The sequence below is a fragment of the Physeter macrocephalus genome, chromosome 16 (assembly GCF_002837175.3).
Source record: "Physeter macrocephalus isolate SW-GA chromosome 16, ASM283717v5, whole genome shotgun sequence".
Classification (NCBI taxonomy): Eukaryota; Metazoa; Chordata; class Mammalia; order Artiodactyla; family Physeteridae; genus Physeter; species Physeter macrocephalus.
The window spans coordinates 57,972,851-57,991,594 of record NC_041229.1 but is presented as its reverse complement, the minus strand read 5'-3'; the positions used below and the strand labels follow the sequence as shown (position 1 = coordinate 57,991,594).

Genomic DNA, 18,744 nt, shown 5'->3' with positions numbered 1-18,744 from the left:
GGCACTAGAAAGCCAGAGGAACCCCTTCTGATTCTGTCTCAAGCCGTTGGTAACATGCTGTGTGACTTTAGGCAACTCTCTGCCTCACTCAGGCCTCAGTTTCTCCATCTGCACACAGGAAGGTCTGGGGCAGATGCTCTCTAAGGGCCCTTCCTGCTCCAACACAAGCCCTTTGCCTATACCAGCAGGTGAGTAACCTTCTAGATCTTGGATCCTGGCAGATGAGGACTGGGGATCAGAGCCGTACCTAGTGGTGCCTCAGTAATGTTCCGGGGGTCCCGCATGCGAATGAGGATGTCATCCAGCAGCTGGGCTCGAGTCTTCCGGGGGGCTGGAATAGGGATCCTCTGGGTCTGACGGGAGGTAAGAGAGCACAGTGTTATCCCAGTCTTCTACTCAGAATTTCATGGCCTCACCTCCTCATACAGTCACAATGACAGGCAGGGGAGAACTTGGGGGCGCTAGGGAAAAGCATGGCTCTTTGAAGGTCCCAAGGTGACAGCCACCTCTGTACCTGTGGGGTCCTGAGGGGCAGTTCACATACACAGTGAGGTGGAAGTTTACCCGTTTCTCCCTGGGAGCATAGTGTTTCTGAAGAGTGTCCAGCTTGGGCTTGCAGGAGCGGTACACGAGCGGATGTTTCAACATGTGCTGCAAGGCCTGTGCATTCTTCTGGATTCCTAGGGCAAAAAGACAAGGTCAAGGCCCATCCCCCTCCTCCTGGAGGCCTCCCCCAATTTCTTCATTCCCCATTTCATAGCAGCCCTGGGTAAAAAGATGAGGGGCTCCAAGAAGAAAACACTGTTCCCATATCCTGCCCTGATCTGTTGTGGTGCCAGAAGTTCTATTGTTTGTTCAGTGAATACTTGTTTCCTATGTGCACAGATCCTGATGGAAGAATAGCATAGGAGTGGTGAAAGGGAGTGACGCCAAGTAACCCATTAACCTCAGGGGGTTACACTTCAGAGAATGACACCTAACAGAGCACAGCTGAGCACCACTGCAGATACTGTTAATACAGTAGAGTCTGAAATAAGGGGCCGGAGAAGGCACTGCCTCCCTTGTCTCAAACCACACAGGGAGGATTTTGGATGTTCGCTTTGGAGATTAACTGGGCTGGGGAGGACCTAGGGAACCTGACCAGTCTGGGTGTTTGTTCGTCACACCCTTCCTGGAGAGACTTTTCCAACCAAAGCAGTTGGGTCCAGACTGGCTGGAATCTCTGTGAACAGCTGTGGTTCCCCAAAAGCCAATGAAGATCCAGGCCAGGGGTCCTGACAAGTAGGGCTTCAAACCAGAACACCCTCAGGGGCCCTTTGACAGACATTCAGACAGAAGATGACACCCTGGCCCGGAAAAGAGGCTTGGCATCCACCTTGGCTTTGCCCTGACTTGCTCTGGGCCATGGAGAGAGCCCCTTGCCCGGAGCCATTCTCCTCACGTACCTTTTGGCTCAGTGAAGGCTGGATCAGGTTTGGCTGTCAGCAGCTCCTCAGAGCCATGGTACTTTCTGGGGAAGCAGGCAGATGGGAGCTTCTTCTGAGTCCTCTTCACCTCTCTGGGTGCTGTGGGTGGTGGTCTTTGGTCTTTCTCCTTTATCTCTGTATCATCCCTCTGGAAGATGGAGGAAGACAGCCCACTGACCTGTGCCCCAGAAGAAAAAGAAAATGCATTCCCTTAACACTTCTGAGCTCTGTGTGGGTCCCCATGCTGGGTCCTGTTATGGGCAAGAACCCAGAATGGGGTGAGAGGAAGCAGACATGAAAATAAACAATTACCATACATTGTGATAAATGCTGTCACAGGAGAGAGCACAAGCGTTCAGGGTGAGCCCACAGGAAGCCCTAACCAGCCTGGGGGGTCAGGACGCTCACTGGAGGGTTGTTGCCTTAACCTGAGCGAAGTCTGGAAGAACCAGGAGAGCCATCCCCAGGTAGGCAGCAAGCGATGAGAAAGGAGGACTGTGGCAGGCAGGGAAGAGCATGGGCAAAGATGCAAAGTTAAGACACAGCAAAGTGCATTTGTGGGGAGTAAAATTGGTGTGGTTGGAGGTACCGTAAAGAGGCAGCTGGAGCAATAAGCAGGGCCCAGCTCAGTAAGGGCCATTAAATGCCAAGCTGAGAGTGTTTGTTTTTGTTTGTATTTTCTTTTTCCTCACTGTAATGGCAAGCCATGGAAGAGTTTTAAAAGGGGTGAGTGAACATTGTCTGAATTCACTTTTTTAGCCTTACTGTGACGGTGTTATAAGAAGCATCTTTATGAAACCAGTAGGAATGTAGTTATACCCTTAATTAAAACTTACGGCTGACTAAAGAAGAAATAGAAAATCTGGGTAGACCTATAACAAGTAAAGAGATCGAATTAGTAATTTTAAAACTCCCCACAAAGAAAAGCCAAGGATCAGATGGCTTCAATAGTGAATTCTACCAAACATTTAAAGAATTAACACCAACCCTTCATCAACTCTTCCAAAAAAAAAATAGAGGAAGAGGAAACACTCATTCTCTGAAGTCAGTATTACCCTGAAACCCAAACTAGGGAAAGACATCACAAGAAAGGAAAACTACAGACCAATATCCCTATGAATACAAACACAGAAATATCCACCAAATACTAGCAAACTGAACCGGCAACATATAAAAAGGATTATATGCCATGTCAAAGTGGGATTTATCCCAGGTATGCAGGGTTGATTTAACATCTGGAAATCAATTAATGTAATATACCACATCAATAGGTAAAGGACAAAAACCACATGATCGCAACAGACACAGAAAAAGCACTTGGCAAAATCTAACACCCCTTCATGACAGAAAATACTCAACAAACTAGGAATAGAAAGAAATTTCCTTGACCTGATAAAGGGCATTTATGAAAAACCCACAGTTAATCATAATTAATGATGAAAGACTGAACGTTTGTCTGCTAAGATCAGGAGGAAAAAGACAACATTGTATTGGAGGTTATAGCCTGGGCAATTGGGGGATTGTGTTTTTCAATCATGGTGACTCATAATTGACTGTATTGCTTAGGCCACTAGGAAGCTCGAACTGCATTTTGGCAATAGACCTCTATTATGAGAGTGGCAGTGCACAATGTGCACATTTGAGTGACAGAATTGGCCTGGCACTTATTATTTCCTTTCCTGTGCGTATCTTCCTTTTATCCAACTGTCTCAATTATTTTTTAATACTTGTTTGTTTATACTCTGTTTTGTTCCAGGAAGGTTCTGATTTAGTTCATAAAGATACTTTTATATTGTACGAATTTGTATGTCACTATAAGTCATGTGTGGAACAAGTAAGAGATGAATGGATAGAGAGTTAGATAATTTATGGGTGGATGTACATCTTGGAAAGATCTGGCAGATTGCAGGGGCAAGACTGGAGGCAGGAAGATCAGGGAGGATAATAATGTTACAATAATAAAGTTCAAGGGGGTCCTACCAACTCCTCCAGCCTAAACTTCCCTTTTCCTACATGTCACCTTTCTACTGTATTTACACTGAATCATTCATGGTTCTGTACGTACCATTTTAATTTCCTTCCTCTGTACCGTGCTTCACGCTGTTCACTCTGCCCAGAATGTCCTTGCTGCCCAGCTCTTCACCTTGTTAACTCCTACTCAGCCTGCAAAGCTCAGCTCATTTGAACTGCTTCTAGCAAGCCCTCCTGGTCTGGGACAAAGGCATCCCTCTTCCTTCCTCTAGGCTCCCAGCCCCTGAGTTTTCCTCAGTCTCAGCACTGACTGCATGCATGGTTCCTTGTCCATCTCCGCTATTAGACTGAGGACATCTTGAGGGCAGGACCCATGTCTCATCCATCTGTGCTCCCAGGATTCAGATGCAACATCAGAAGTGAGGTGACCTTATGCAGATAGGCAGAGGCAGCAGCAAACCCTTCCAAGAAACTGGTCTGACCAACCCCCCAGCCAAATCCCAGATGTTATCTGTGCCACAGGACCATGACTTGTCCCCATGGGTGTCCCTACCAGTAGCCTTGGATCAGTGGAACTCCCAGAAGGGGCTTGCAGGCTCTGCCAAGGGTGCTGCTTTCTGGTTTCCAGAACTGCCTTGTGCTTAGTTCCAGCTGCCTACAGCAGTCCAGCCATCTAAGGGTTGGACAGGAACCCATGGGAGCTGGGAACAAGTGGGCAGGGGCAGGTGGGTCCAGGCACCTGGGTCAAGAAGATGGACTCTGTGCTCTTGGTGTCCTCATCTGACGGGTGGTCTGGGCTGAGGCGGCCAGCAGCGTCGCTCCGGCGGGATGTGTCCTCACTATGCACAGTGGAGTCGGAGCAGATGGGAGGCAGTGGCACGAAGGCCCGGTGGGAGAGGTGAAGGCCCTCTGGGCCCTCGATGGGCATCTCTCGCTCCACAGAAATGGTCTTGGTGGCCGGCAGCTCTTCAGTCAACTCTGCCTCTGTTTCCAGCATCTCCTTTGAGGAAGACTTGATTGTGGTCATGGATGGGTGATGGAGAATCAGAGGCTGCTTTGGCACCTTTGGGACTTGGGTTTTCACCTGTCATGGGAGAAGGGCTGAATTGGTTTGCTTCCTAATCAGAATCTCTTCTCCTGGATATCACCAGCCTAAGGCTAACTGGTATACTGGTCAAAGCACTGGGTAAGGTCTCATAGGGGGAGGGAGGGGGCAAAATCACACTTATTGGGCATCTACGATGTACCCCATACATGACATGTCGTTTTATTTACACCTCAAACTACCCAGTGAATAAGTGTCCTCATTTTATAAATAAGGAAACTGGGGCTCAGAGAGGTAAAATGACTTGTCCAAGGTCACAGAGTTGTTCAGTGGCAGAGGCTCCAGGCCTCATTCTAGATGCCTGACCATATCACTCTGGCCTGCAGCAGCCTCATTCCTCTGATCAAGGTGTCCCACAGTGCCCTTGACTCCCCTCGGGGACTCCTAGGAGGGCCTGGGGGAGGTGGTCCCACGTTCTCTGGAAGGCAGCAGCACCAGGCCCCTTTCAGGGTGCTAGTCCCTGCACCTTATATAAAGACCCCTATATAAGGCAAATCTCTCTCAGGGTTTAGACCCAAGGCAATAACTTCTTTCCCACTGAACTGCTCAGCTTCCTGTTAGCAAAAGCCTGTCATCCTTCCCCCCTCCTCCTCCTCTGCCTCATCTGCCAGGAGAGAGCCATGGGCCCAGTTTCCCTCAGCTGGGCTTAGTTCTGCTTCCCCTCCCTAGTTATACAGTGAATCGTTTTTATTCTTTGTCAAAGATATTTGGTCCACTTATATCTGTACTTTGACAGGCCATGCAGTGCAGTGGAAAGATTTTACGCACAGTCTATCATTTGAGCTTACAAAATGGGAGAATAGTCCCTGCCTGCCTATCTTGCAGAGTCCTCCCAAATGAGATGGTGCACACAAAGGTACCTAACAAACTAGGGAGTGTGACGGATGACTTTTATATAATAGGATTTACAAAATAGGATTTTATAAAATAGGATTCTTTTTAAGAAAATATTTCCTTTTTGAAATATGTAAAATCTGTGTTTAGACTTGAAGCCTGAGAGACCCAGAGTCTTTTTTCAGAACTCATGCCTCAGGGTCCAAAACACCAAGTGCCGTCATTTGCCAGCTGGTGGAGAAGGGGCCACATTTATTCCTCCCTCTCACATGTCTGTGCTGGAGGAGTGCTGGGGACGCTCTTTCTCTATCCCACCACCACTTTCCTGAGGGAAGACTAGATAATCTGATTGGTCAGAGGTTGAGAGTCATTGGACCCTGTGTCCCAGATGGGCTGCACTGCTGAGCACCAAGGGCAGGCCGTTTTATCTTCCATTTGTGTTCTCACACATAGAGGCCTCATACAGCTTTTTGGTTACACGTTGGGTGGGTCCAGGCCTGCTCTGGCAGGTTCTCCATTTTCCCCCTGTCTTGTCCATGCCTAATATGGGGGAGGGCCAGCAACCTTGGTCTATGTAACTGAGTGAGTGAAAGGCTGTACATCCAGCCCATCTCTGGGAGCACACAGGGAACATGTAGGCATCTCCAGCCTGCCTGCAGGCCACACAACACTCTCCAGTCTAGCCTGCATTGGAGGTTAGATGGTGTTTGCCTAGATTCACAAAGCATTGATGTGCTTCTCATTTGGCCACTGATACTTGTTGTTCATCCTCTACTAGTTGGAACTGTAACAGTGCCCCTGGACCCCAACACTACCTTTTAACAAATAAGTTATTTCACCTCTCTGAGCCTGCTTCCTTGTCCGTGGTGAGGGTTACAGGGTAGCACGTGTGCAAGTTCTCAGCATGGGTGTTCTGTACGTGGGAGAGAGGATTACGTACTTAGCATCCAGCTCACTGTGCCCTTCCCCAGCTGGCTGATGGGAAGGGAAGTAGCAGGATCCTTAGAGGAGGCAACAGACAAGGGGAAAGATGATGGAAACCCTCTGAATTTCTATTTCTGGTTTTACTTGCGGCTCTGGTCCTCTGAGGGCTCAAGACAAGAGCTTGGCTGTACAGAAGCAGACTGGGGGGATGGGGAGGGGGTGGGCAGGGAATAACTGTAATTAACTTTCCAGATCAGCAATGCCCAGTCCAGCTTTTGGCTATAGGAAGACTAAAGTTCAGGAGGGAGCAGCATTTCACAGAAATTTCTGAAATCCTTCGGATGAAAGAGGGATTTGACTTACTTTACGGCATCCCAGAAGGCAAATCTAAGACCACTAGCTGGGGGAGGTACTGAGGGAGCAGACTGCTCTCAACGGTAGGAAACGCTTCCTAAGATTCAGGCAGGAGATATGCATTCTAGGCCTGGTGCAGCCATTCACGATTACCATAGGTGGCTATAACCTGCATTCCTAGGGGGTTTGGGAGTTTATAAAGTATTTTTATATCTGTTGCTTCATCCAGTCCTCTCAGCAGCTCTGAGAGGTTTTAGAGTTGAGAAGCTGAAGCTCAGAGAGTGGAAATCTTGCCCAAGTTCAGGCAGCTAGAAAAATGATGGAGCCAGACTCACACCTGGGTCTTCTGACTGATTTCTCTCCACTTCTCCACAGCATCTTCTCTGGACCTCAGTTTCTCTGTAAAATTAGGGGGTCAGACTCAATGCCCTCCCAGGCTCCTCCCTACTCTGACTTTTGGGTCCCTGACTGCCTGTCTTGTCTCTCCTGGGTATATCTGTATGTAAGAGAGCGAGGGAATGAGAAGACAAAACTGCTGCTACAAACCTAACGGAGGGAACCGATATTGTGGGAGGGAGCAGCTCTGCTGCCAGGTTGGTCTTCAGGCATTAAAATAGGCTCCACTCCCCCTGGGCTTGGGGGGTCCTGCCTTTGAAGACTTACCTTCCGAGAGTCCTTCCGAGGCATCAAAATATGATGCTTAGCCTTTACCATCTTCCTTCGAATTAAGTGGATTCCCAGCCGCTCCTGGAGGAAGCATTTTAGCAGTGGAGGGACCCCTGGAGCCATGGTGGGAAAATAAGATTACTATTAGCTAACATTTACTGGGGGCTTCTGTGTGCCAAGCACTGTTCATGTACATGTATAAACTTAATTCTCGCACCAGCTCTAGGAGGTAGGTACCTATATTATGCCCATTTGACAGGTGAGGAAACTGAGGCACAGAGAGGTTAAGGAATTTGCCAAGGCAATGAAGACAGTGTAGAGTAGAGATTAGAATACCCTAGTGTCACTCCAGGGCCCAGGATTCTAAAATGCCTCCAGCTGCTGCATCTTGGACAGTGGGTTCCAGTACTGACAGAGCATCTACTGCATTCAGCGTGCTCTGGGTGGGGAGCGCTCAGCAGTTCGGCCTCCCACTCCTCCCCAACTGGGAAGTGGGGAGTGAGGTCACAACAGACCTGTTCCACAAAGCAAAGTGTCATTATAGAGCCCATGCAGGATCTAGATAATTCCGTACTCCATTCCCAGTGCTGCCTCTTTGTTGCTGTGTGACCTTGGGTAGATTGTGACCCTTTCTGATCCTCAGTTTCATCTACTGTGCACGGGGACAAAAATGCCCACTTCACAGGTTTGCTGTCAGGATGAGTTAGTGCAGAGCATGTGCTCAGAGGTCTCTGTTGTTTTCTACAGCCCCCAATGCACTATGAACCTTGTCCACCCACGACGCAGAGCAGAGCAGGGCTCGGCACTGAGGTAGGGATGAGGATGCCCACGTTGCTTCTTGGAGACTGGGTTCAGGGGGCAGGTTTGTGGGTACCATACCTCGCATATGGGCCACCAGAGGATTGTTATGAAAGATGAGCTCGCAGAGAGATGGGAAGAGAGCTACTGGCAGAATGGCATCTTCCTTTGCAATCTGTAAGGAATGCGGGAGAGCATCAGATCGACACCGCCCTCACCTCTGCCCAAGTGCTTCAAGGCCCCACAATGCAGGGCTGCATGCTTGCTAGGTCTGGGGCGAGGGTGGGGCTGGAGGAGTGAGGCTGCTAGGGACAGGACTTAACTGCTGGGCAGTGTCTTATCCTGCAGTTTCACCTGTTCATACTCAGAATACCTCTGCCCCTCCTGTTCAGAATTCCACCATCACTGTTTCACATTTGAAAGGTAAGAATTTTTTTCCCTTCTCCACATTGGATAGGTAGCTTTTACCAAATATTAAGGATGCTGGTGACAAAATAATAAGAACAAATACATTTAGCACTTGTCTCCCAAGGAGGCTGGAAATTTGGCAAGGCGTGGACTTTGACTTCAGGATACGTTTTGTCTGACACTTCACCTTCCTCAATGCAACCTCTACACACCCCGTCAGTCTGTCAGCAGCACTGATAGTCTCTCACTAAAGCCTGTTCTGGGGAGGGATAGGGGACAGCAGGTCAGGGGGACACACGCATCTAAGGGATAAGTAGAGCCAGTGGGGTAAGGGAGACCTCGTGGCTGTCTGGGGCCCCAACGCCACACTACCCCTATGAGGCCAGTCTCTGAAGGGCAAAAAAAATAACACAATCCTTGTTGAGAAGAGTGGCTGGAACATCTGGGGACAACCTTGGGCAGGGTGTCTATTAGCAATGAAATAGTATCAGAGGGGCCAGGAGCTGGGCAGTGGCCTTTTGGATGCCTAGACACACTGAAAGGTGTTGGGTCAGATTTGGGACCCACAGATAGCACTAAGGGCTGGGAGTGGGATGGTATTTCAGTCTGACTTCCTCTGGAGCCACACTGGGTAGCAGTAGATGCCCAGGGGGCAATTACCTATTCATTTTCTTTCATTTTGGTTCCTTCGGTCAACACATATTTACTGAATGACTACATGTACCAAGCACTGGGTTGGGACTGAGCAAAAGAGATAGAATTCCTATCCCCGAGGAACCGTACCTAGTGGGAAACAAGCACAGAAGAAACAGTAACACAAAGGAGCATGAATTTACAACAGTGATTACTGCCACAAAAGAGAGGCGCATGAAGGACTAGGGTGATTTGATCTAGTCACAGAGGTAAGAGAAGACGTCCCTGAGATCTGAAGGACGGGCAGGAGGTAATCAGTGAATGCAGTGGGGGATGTAGTATGTGTCAAAGAAATCTCTGGATTAACCGAAGCCATTCCCTCTACTTTCTGGGCACACAGCTAGACTGTTTCTTCCTGCCTCCTAGGTCAGCTAGATGTGGGCATATGACTCAGTTCTAGCCAATGCACCTGGGTGGAAGTGATAAATGCCGTTTCCAGGTACAGCCCATTCAAAACCTCCTGTAGGATCCTCTGCGTCTCTCACCACCCTCCCCCCTCACTCAACCATCTATCCACCAGTTGCATAGGATCCAATAAAGTACTCTTAAGGTCCCAGGGGATGACAGAGCCATAGCCAGAAGGGACCTGGCTCTCTGAAGGATCATGCGGAAGGCCACGTACCAACCAGGAACATCCACAATAGATTTTGTAAAAGCAAGAAATAAACTTTTGTGTTCAGTCATTGACATTTTTAAGTTTGTCGCAGCAGCTAGTATTAAACTTACTCTAATGCAGAGAGGAAATGTTCCGTACAAAGATAAGAATGTGTGAAAGGTCTCACAGCTAAGAGGAGGAATGCCTGTTGGAAGGATTTAAAGAAGGCTAGTGTGACTAAAAGCAGAGGGAAAGGGTGGCTGGTGCAGAATGAGGCTGGGGATGCAAGTATGGCCAGCCCAAAGATGAGAACCCGTGAGATGAAGTTTTAGAAACATGAGGACCTAGGCTAGTGCTTCAGGAGGGGGATCCAGATGGTAGAGTAAGAGGATGTGGAGCTCACCTGACCCCACAAACACATCAAAACCACATCTACATGCAGAACAGTTCTCATGGAAAACTAACTGGAAACTGGCAGAAGAACTCCTAAACCACCAAGGCTGCAAGAAAGATTCCCACGTAATCAGGTAGGACAGAAGAAAAGCACTTGGTCAGGACCTGTGCCCCAGGGAGGGGACTAAGAGGAAAAGGGAGATCGCATGGGTGGGGAGTGAGCGGGTCGAGCCATAGACAGGGTGTCCCCGGAGGGCACGAGGGGTCCTGCAGGGAGGAGACAAACCCCTTGGCTGTCTGAAGAAGTGCCGGGACAGATAGAAAGGCTGAAGAAGCCTAGACTCCACTTGTGAGGAGCACACGGGTGCAGGCTTACCCCCAGACAGGGTGGGGAGAGGTCTGCCTAGCACCTGCCGCTGCACCGCACTCCCCAGTGTGAGTCGAGAGAACCCCCCAGTCCCGCTCTTCCATGCCACAGCCTGGCACGGGATCTAGGGCAGTCAGGTCCTGGGAAAAGACTCCATCTAGGGATGCAGAGGTGGCTCGGGGGGCCTGGGGTGTGGTCTAGGTGGGCGGTGGCAGCCACTGTTCGCAATTACTCAAATAGCACTATAGAAGCAGCCCAACTTACCACAGCTGCGCAGAGCTTCAATTCCTGAACCAAAACACCGAGATCCCCAGTCCCAGCCTAGGGAAGGCTCCAGCCCTGCCCACTCTATGCCACAACCTTGCACTGGATCTGGGCCAACCATAACGGGGAAAAGATGTGACCTTGGGCTGCAGCTGAGTGGAGCTGCAGACGCCTGCACAGGAGGAGCACCCTGCTTACTTCAGCACTCCCCTCCTTCAGGGCAAGGCACCAGTGTGGGGAGAAGGGAAACACACACTTAAAGGGAATGGAGCCAGCTCAAGCTGGACCCTCAGGGCTTCTGCTCCAGCAACTAGGCAGCAGGCCCCACCCCCGACAGAGTGACGGTGGCCACTGAGCAGAGAGGAAGTCCTGCCTCATACTCTGCTGGAGGCTCTAGCTAATCCAACACCAGCCACACCCTCATCTTAGTGGCCAGCACACCCTGAGGAAAGACGTGGCTGCCATCCACATCAGATCCAGCCGTCACCCCAAAGACACTGGGTACACCCAGTCTACATATGGATGCTCCCACATAAAAACATCCATTCAAGACCGGGGATTGGCCAAGATGGTAGAGTAGAAAGACCCTAAGCTCACCCCCTCTCACAGGCACACCAAAATCACAACTATTTACGGAACAACCATTGATGAAAACGACCAGAAGCTAACAGAAAAGGTCTTCTATGCCTTAGGATATAAAGAAGGAACCACAATGAGATGGGTAGGGCGGGGGGAGTTGCAATATAGTCAAGTCCCATACCCCTGGGTGGGCAACCCACGAACAGGAGAATAATGACAATTGCAGAGGTTCTCCCAAAGAAGTGAGAGGTCCAAGCCCCACACTGAGCTCCCCAGACCAGGGGTTCTGCACTGGGAAGATGAGCCTCCAGAGCATCTGGCTTTGAGGGCCAGCAGGGCTTACTTTAGAGAGTCCTAGACGGCTGGGGGAGATAGAGACTCCACTTGTAAAACACAAAAATCTCACACTCCGTGACCCAGGGCAGAAGCAGTAATTTGGTATGAGCCTGGATTAGACCCATCTGCTGATCTTGGAGTCTCCTGGAGAAGCAGGATGCAACTGGAGCTCACCCTGGGGACATACACACTGGTGGCAGCCATCTGGGGAGCTCATTCTGCCACGTGGACACTGGTGCTGGCAAGCGCCATTTTAGAATCCTCCCTCTAGCTTATTAGTCCCAGGATGCAGTGCTGCCCTGGTTCAACAGTCTGTAGACATCAGCACTGGGAGGCCTCAGGCCAGGCAACTAACTGGGAAAGGACACAGCCCTACCCACGAGCAGACAGGCTGCCTTAAGGACCCCTGAGCCCACAGCCACACCTGGACATGGCCCTGCCCACCAGAGGGCCCAGGACCTGGCCCCATACACCAGGGTGCAGGCACTAGACCTGAGGCCCCGGGAACCAGCTCCACCCACCAGTGGACAGGCCCCAGCCCCACCCTCCAAGGATCCTGCTCTAGCCTTGGCCCATTTTTACCCACCAGTGGGCAGAGAGCAGCCATAAGAAAACCGCAGCCCCACAGTCTACAGACATGACCTGCCCAATAGCAAGTCAGACCCTGCCCTGGGACCTGCTGGGCCATGGCCCTGCCACCAGAGAACCTGGTCTAGCATCAGGCCCAGCTTCACCCACCAGCAGGCAGACACCAGCCACAAGAAAACTGTTACAGCCTTGCAGCCTGCAGAACCAACCCACCCACTAGTAGGCCATATCCTGCCGTGGGAATGGCTGGGTCCTAGCCCGCCCGCTAGCAGGCCGACGTGCACTTCAGGATACCCCAGACCCCACAACCAACTGTGTTAGGAATCGGCCCACCCACCAGCAATCTGACTCCACCTCTAGGACCTCTGCGCCCTGCAACCAGACCCCAGGAAACAGCTCTGCCCACCAGTAGTCAGCACTAGCCCCAGAACCTTCCTTCACCCACCAGTGGACACACAATAGACTGAGGTCTCCTGGACCCTGATTCTCCCACCAGTAATCTGGACCCAGGGCGCCCCAAGGTTCTGCAGTCAGCCACCTCATGACTGGGTCCTACGAACCAGCAAGAGGCAGCCTCCACACAAGGCAGGGTCTGGCAACCAACAGGACCAGGGGCCAATCAAGTCTAGCAGACCACCCACATGCTCAGACTGTGCACACAGTCAGCCTGCCACAAAAGATCCACACAGCTTACATAGCTCTGGTGATGAGAGGGTAGTGTACTGCTGGGACACACAGGACATCTCCTACAAAAGGACACTTCTCCAAAGTCGGGAAACAGAACCAGCCAAATCCATAGAAATAAAAACAGCAACTTAGGCAAAATGAGGTGAAATAGGAATATGTTCCAGATGAAGGAACAAGCTAAAACCTCAGAAGAAAAACTAAGTGGAGATAGGCAACTACCTGAGAAAGAGTTCAGGGTAATGATCATAAGGATGATCAAAAAACTTGGACAACGAATGGATGCACAGAGAGAGAAGTTAGAAGTTTTTAAACAAAGAATTAGAAAATATAAAGAATAAACAAAGATGAAGAATGCAATAACTGAAATGAAAACACTATGAGGAATCAATAGTAGACTATATAACAGAGGAACAGATCAGTGAGTTGGAAGACAGAGTAGTGTAAATCACTGCCACTGAACAGAAAAAATGAAATGAGGACAGAGACCTCTGGGACCACATCAAGTGCACAAATATTTGCACTATAGGGGTCTCAGAAAGAGAAGAGGGAAAGGGGCTGAGAACATAACTGAAGACATAATAGCTGAAAACTTGCCTCACTGGGAAAGGAAACAGACATCCAAGTGCAGGAAGCACAGAGAGTCCCATACAGGATTAACTCAAAAGAAGAATACATCAAGACACATTGTAATTAAATGACAAAAATTAAAGAGAGAATACAAGAAGCAGCAAGGAAACTCCCATAAGGCTATAAGCTGATTTTTCATCAGAAACTCTGCAGGCCAGAAGGAAGTGGCATGATACATTTAGAGTGATGAAAGGGAATAATCTACAACCAAGAATACTCTACCCTGCAATGCAGTGCTTCAGATTTGATGGAGAAATCAAAAGCTTTACACACAAGGATAAGCTAAAAGAATTCAGCACCACAAACCCAGCTTTACAACAAAGCTGAAAGGAACTTCACTAGGCAAAAAAGAAAAGGCCAAAAGTGGAAATAAGAAAATTATGAAAGAAAAACCTCACCAATAAAGGCAAACATACAGTAAAGTTAGGAAATCATCCACACAAAGCTTGTAGGGAAGTTAAAAGACAAAAGTAAAATCATCTGTATCCACAACAAGCAGTTAAGGGATACACGAAACAATTAGATGTAAAATATGATATCAAAAACAGTAACTGCGAGGGAAGAAGAGTACAAAGGCAGGGTTTTAAAAATGAATTTGAAATTAAGAGATCAGCAAATTAAAACAATCATATATATATCTATATCTAAAAAGTATATATAAACCTCATGGTAGCCACATACAAAAAAAATCAGTAAGAGATACACATGCACAAAAATCCAAATATAACACTAAAGATAGACATCAAATCACAAGAGAATAGAATAAAAGAAGGAGGAACAAAAAAAAAGACAACAAAAACAACCCCCCAACAATTAACAAAATAGCAATAAGAACATACATACCAATGACTACTTTAAATGTAAATGGACTATGACTCTGTAAGTATTGGGCCAAGATGGTGGAGTATAAAGACCCTGAGCTCACCTCTTCTCATGAGCACATTAAAATCACAACTATCTTCAAAATATCCATCCATGAAAAAAACTGGAACTTACCAGAAAACATCTTCTACAACTAAAGAACCAGGCCTCAGGCCAAACAACTAATTGGGTGAGGTCATTTCTCCACCCATCAGCAGACAGGCTGCCTAAAAACTTCCTGAGCCCACAGCTGCCTCTAGACATGCCCTTAGCCATGGCCCTGACTGCCACAGGGCCAAGACCCAGCGCGGGCAGGCACCAACCCTTCCTGCCAGGAAGCCTGCACTAGCTTCTAGACCAGCCTCACTCATCAGGGGGCAGACAACAGAAGCAAGAAAATGGCGATTCTGTAGCTTGAGTCGAACAACAGCAGGCTAGATCCTACCTTGGGAGCAGCTGGGTCCTGGCCCTGCCCACTAGCAAGCCAATGCCCAATTCAACCTTTGGGAAACCCTGGACCCCTACCCAACTGTGTCAGGAACTTCCCCCCACCCAATGATCTAAAACAAGCTCTGGGATCCCTAGTCCTTGCAGGCAGACTCCAGAAAACAGCTCTGCCTGCCAGGAGTCTAGCACTAACCCCCAAATCTGGCTTCACCTGCCAGTGAGTGGGCTTCTTTGGGACCATGACTGCACACACCAGTGAGCCAGTACTAGCCCTGGGCCACCTAGGATTCTGAAACAAGCTGCCTCATGACCAGGCCCCACTAAACAGCAGCCAGCAGCTTTTGCACAATGCAGGACCTGGCAATCAAGCAGACTAGGGGCCAACCAAGCCTACCAGACTGCCCAAATAGCCTGCCACAATGGAACAACCCATGCAGTCCTCTTAGGGGGAACCCCTACCGCATACAGCTTGTGTGATGAGAGGGGAGGGCACTGCTGGAATGCATAGGATGTCTCCTATGGAGGGGCCACTCCATAAAGGTTGAGAAACGTAACTAGCTTACCACATACATAATAATACAATTAGCAACTTAGTCAAAATGTGTAGCAGAGCAGTATGATCCAGATGAAGGAAAACAATAAAACCCCAGAAGAACTACTAAGTAAAGTGGAGACAGGCATTCTACCTGAGAAAGAGTTCAGAGTAAAGATTGTAAACATGATCAAAGAACTTGGGAGGACAATGGATGCACAGAGGAAGAAGTTAGAAGTTTTTTTAAAAAAGAGAAAATATAAACAGAGATGAAGAATACAATAACTGAAATGAAAAATACATTAGAAGGAATCAATAGTGGTACAGAAGAACAGATCACTAAAATTTGAAATTGAGATCAGCAACTTAATACAATCACACACATATATATACATATATAATATATATTATATATATATAATATATGTATATATATATATGTATATATATACAGAGAAAGAGAGAGAGAGGGAGAGAGACTGCTATACAAAAACTTCATGGTAACCACAAACCAAAACCTATAATAGATATACACACAAAAAAGAAAAAGGAATTCAAACATAAAACTAAAGATGGTCATCAAATCACAAGAGAGCAAAAGAAGAAAGGGAAAAAAAGACCTATGGAAACAAAAACAAAACAATTAACAGAATGGCAGTAAGAACATACATATCGATAGTTACCTTAAATGTAAATGGGCTAAATGCTCCAAACAAAAGACAATGAGTGGCTAAATGGTTAAAAAAACAAGACCTGTATATATGCTGCCTATAAGAGACATATTAGCTCTAGAGACACATGCAAACTGAAAGTGAAGGGATGGAAAAAGGTATTCCATGCACATGGAAATCAAAAGAAAGCTGGAATAGCAATACTCATATAGACAAAATAGACTTTAAAATAAAGACTGTTACAAGAGACAAAGAAGGACACTACATAATGATCAAGGGATCAATCCAAGAATATATAACAATTGGAAATATATATGCATGCAACATAGGAGCACACCAATGTATAAGGTAAATGCTAATAGCCATAAAAGGAGAAATCAATAGTAACACAATAATAGTGGGGGACTTTAACACCCCACTTACATCAATGGACAGATCATCCAGATAGAAAATCAATAAGGAAACACAAGCCTTAAATAACACATTAGATCACATTGACTTAATTGATATTTATGGAACATTCCATCTGAAAGCAGCAGAATACACATTCTTCTCAAGTGCACATGGAACATTCTCCAAGACAGATCACATGCTGGGCCACAAAGCAAGCCATGGTAAATTTAAGAAAACTGAAATCTTATCAAGCATCTTTTCCGACCACAACGCTGAGATTAGAAATCAACTACAAGAAAAAACAACACTAAAAAAACACAAACACTTGGAGGATAAATAGTATGCTACTAAACAACCAATGGATCACTGAAGAAATCAAAGATGAAATTAAAAAAATACCTAGAGACAAATGAAAATGAAAACACAACAATCCAAAACCTATGGGACTCAGCAAAAGCAGTTATAAAAGGAAAGTTTATGGCAATACAGTGTTACCTCAGGAAATAAGAAAAAACCTCAAACAACCCAAACTTACACCTAAAGCAACTAGAGAAAGAAGAACAAACAAAACCCACAATTAGTAGAAGGAAAGAAGTCATAAAGATCAGAGCAGAAATAAATGAAATGAAGAAAACAATAGAAAAGATCAATGAAACTAAAAGTTGGTTCTTTGAAAAGAAAAACAAAATTAATAAACCTTTAGCCAGACTCATCAAGGAAAGAAGGGAGAGGGCTCAAATCAATAAAATCAGAAATGAAAAAGAAGTTACAACTGACACCACAGAAATACAAAGGATCATAAGAGACTACTACAATCAACTACATGACAATAAAATGGGCAACCTAGAAGAAATGGACAAATTCCTAGAAAGGTACAGTCTTCCAAGAGTGAACCAGTAAGAAATAGAAAATATGAACAGACCAATTACCAGTACTGAAATTAAAACTGTGATTTTAAAAAGTCCAACAAACAAAAGTCCAGGACCAGATGGCTTCACAGGCAAATTCTATCAAACATTTAGAGAAGAGTTTACACCAATCCTTATGAAACTATTCCAAAAAATTTCAGAGGAAGGAACACTCCCAAACTCATTCTTTGAGTCCACCATCACCCTGATACCAAAACCGCACAAAGATATAACAAAAAAAGAAAATTACAGGCCAATATCACTGATGCAGAGATGCAAAAATCCTCGACAAAATACTAGCAATCCAAATCCAACAGTACATTAAAAGGATCATACATCATGATCAAGTGGGATTTATCCCAGGGATGCAAGGATTCTTCAATATACGCAAATCAATCAGTGTGATACACTACATCAACAGATTGAAGAATAAAAACCATATGACCATCTCAATAGACGCAGAAAAAGCTTTTGACAAAATTCAACACCCATTTATGATAAAAAACTCTCCAGAAAGTGGGCATAGTGGGAATGTACCTCAACATAATAAAGGCCATATATGAGAAACCCACAGCTAACATCATACTCAAAGGTGAAAAGCTGAAAGCATTTCTTCTAAGATCAGGAACAAGACAAGGATGTCCACTGTAGCCACTTTTATTCAACATAGTTTTGGAAGTCCTAGCTACGACAGTCAGAGATGAAAAAGAAATAAAGGGAATCCAAATTGGAAAGGAAGAAGTAAAACTGTCACCATTTGCAGTTGACGCAATAGTACATATAGAAAATCCTAAAGACACCACCAGGAAACTACTAGTGCTCATCACTGAATTCAGTAAAGTTGCAGGATATAAAATCAATATACAGAAATATTTTCCATTCCTACACATTAACAATGAACTATCATAAAGAGAAATTAAGGAAACAATCCCATTTACCATCCCATCAAAAAGAATAAAATATCTAGGAATAAACCTACCTAAGGAGGCAAAAGAACTGTATTCGGAAAAGTATAAGACACTGATGAAAGAAAAAGAAGACAACAAACAGATGGAAAGATATACCGTGTTCCTGGATTGGAAGAATCAATATTGTTAAAATGACCATACTACCAAAGGCAATCTACAGATTCAATGCAATCCCTATCAAAATATCAATGGACACGGGGGGAAGGGGAAGCTGGGACGAAGTGAGAGAGTAGCATTGACATATATACACTACCAAATGTAAAATGGATGGCTAGTGGGAAGCTGCTGCATAGCACAGGGAGATCAGCT

The 18,744-nt window shown here is 46.6% G+C and overlaps 2 protein-coding genes across 9 annotated transcripts in view; one reads left to right on the top strand and one right to left on the bottom strand.

Annotated features, from left to right (window-relative positions):
- The window catches only part of XRRA1 (X-ray radiation resistance associated 1), a 105,292-nt gene that overhangs the window by 6,734 nt on the left and 79,814 nt on the right, over positions 1 to 18,744 (bottom strand). For all 7 annotated transcript variants that reach the window (XR_003683738.2, XM_028501624.2, XM_007101439.4 and 4 more), the window contains 6 exons: positions 8,200 to 8,293; positions 7,318 to 7,433; positions 4,177 to 4,521; positions 1,446 to 1,644; positions 565 to 680; positions 248 to 353 (listed from right to left, as the gene is read on the bottom strand). Coding sequence is in view for 6 of the 7 variants with exons in the window: in XM_028501624.2 (XP_028357425.1) it covers positions 248 to 353; positions 565 to 680; positions 1,446 to 1,644; positions 4,177 to 4,521; positions 7,318 to 7,433; positions 8,200 to 8,293 (976 nt within the window). In the remaining variant the exon portion in view is untranslated. The remainder of the gene's footprint in view (positions 1 to 247; positions 354 to 564; positions 681 to 1,445; positions 1,645 to 4,176; positions 4,522 to 7,317; positions 7,434 to 8,199; positions 8,294 to 18,744) is intronic.
- Positions 1 to 18,744, top strand: part of RNF169 (ring finger protein 169) — a 141,602-nt gene that overhangs the window by 101,535 nt on the left and 21,323 nt on the right. The window contains exon 8 of one of the 2 annotated variants that reach the window (XR_003683739.1): positions 8,068 to 8,130. The exons of the other annotated variant lie outside the window; for it this stretch is intronic. The gene's annotated coding sequence lies outside the window, so the exon portion shown is untranslated. The remainder of the gene's footprint in view (positions 1 to 8,067; positions 8,131 to 18,744) is intronic. 2 annotated transcript variants of the gene reach the window in all.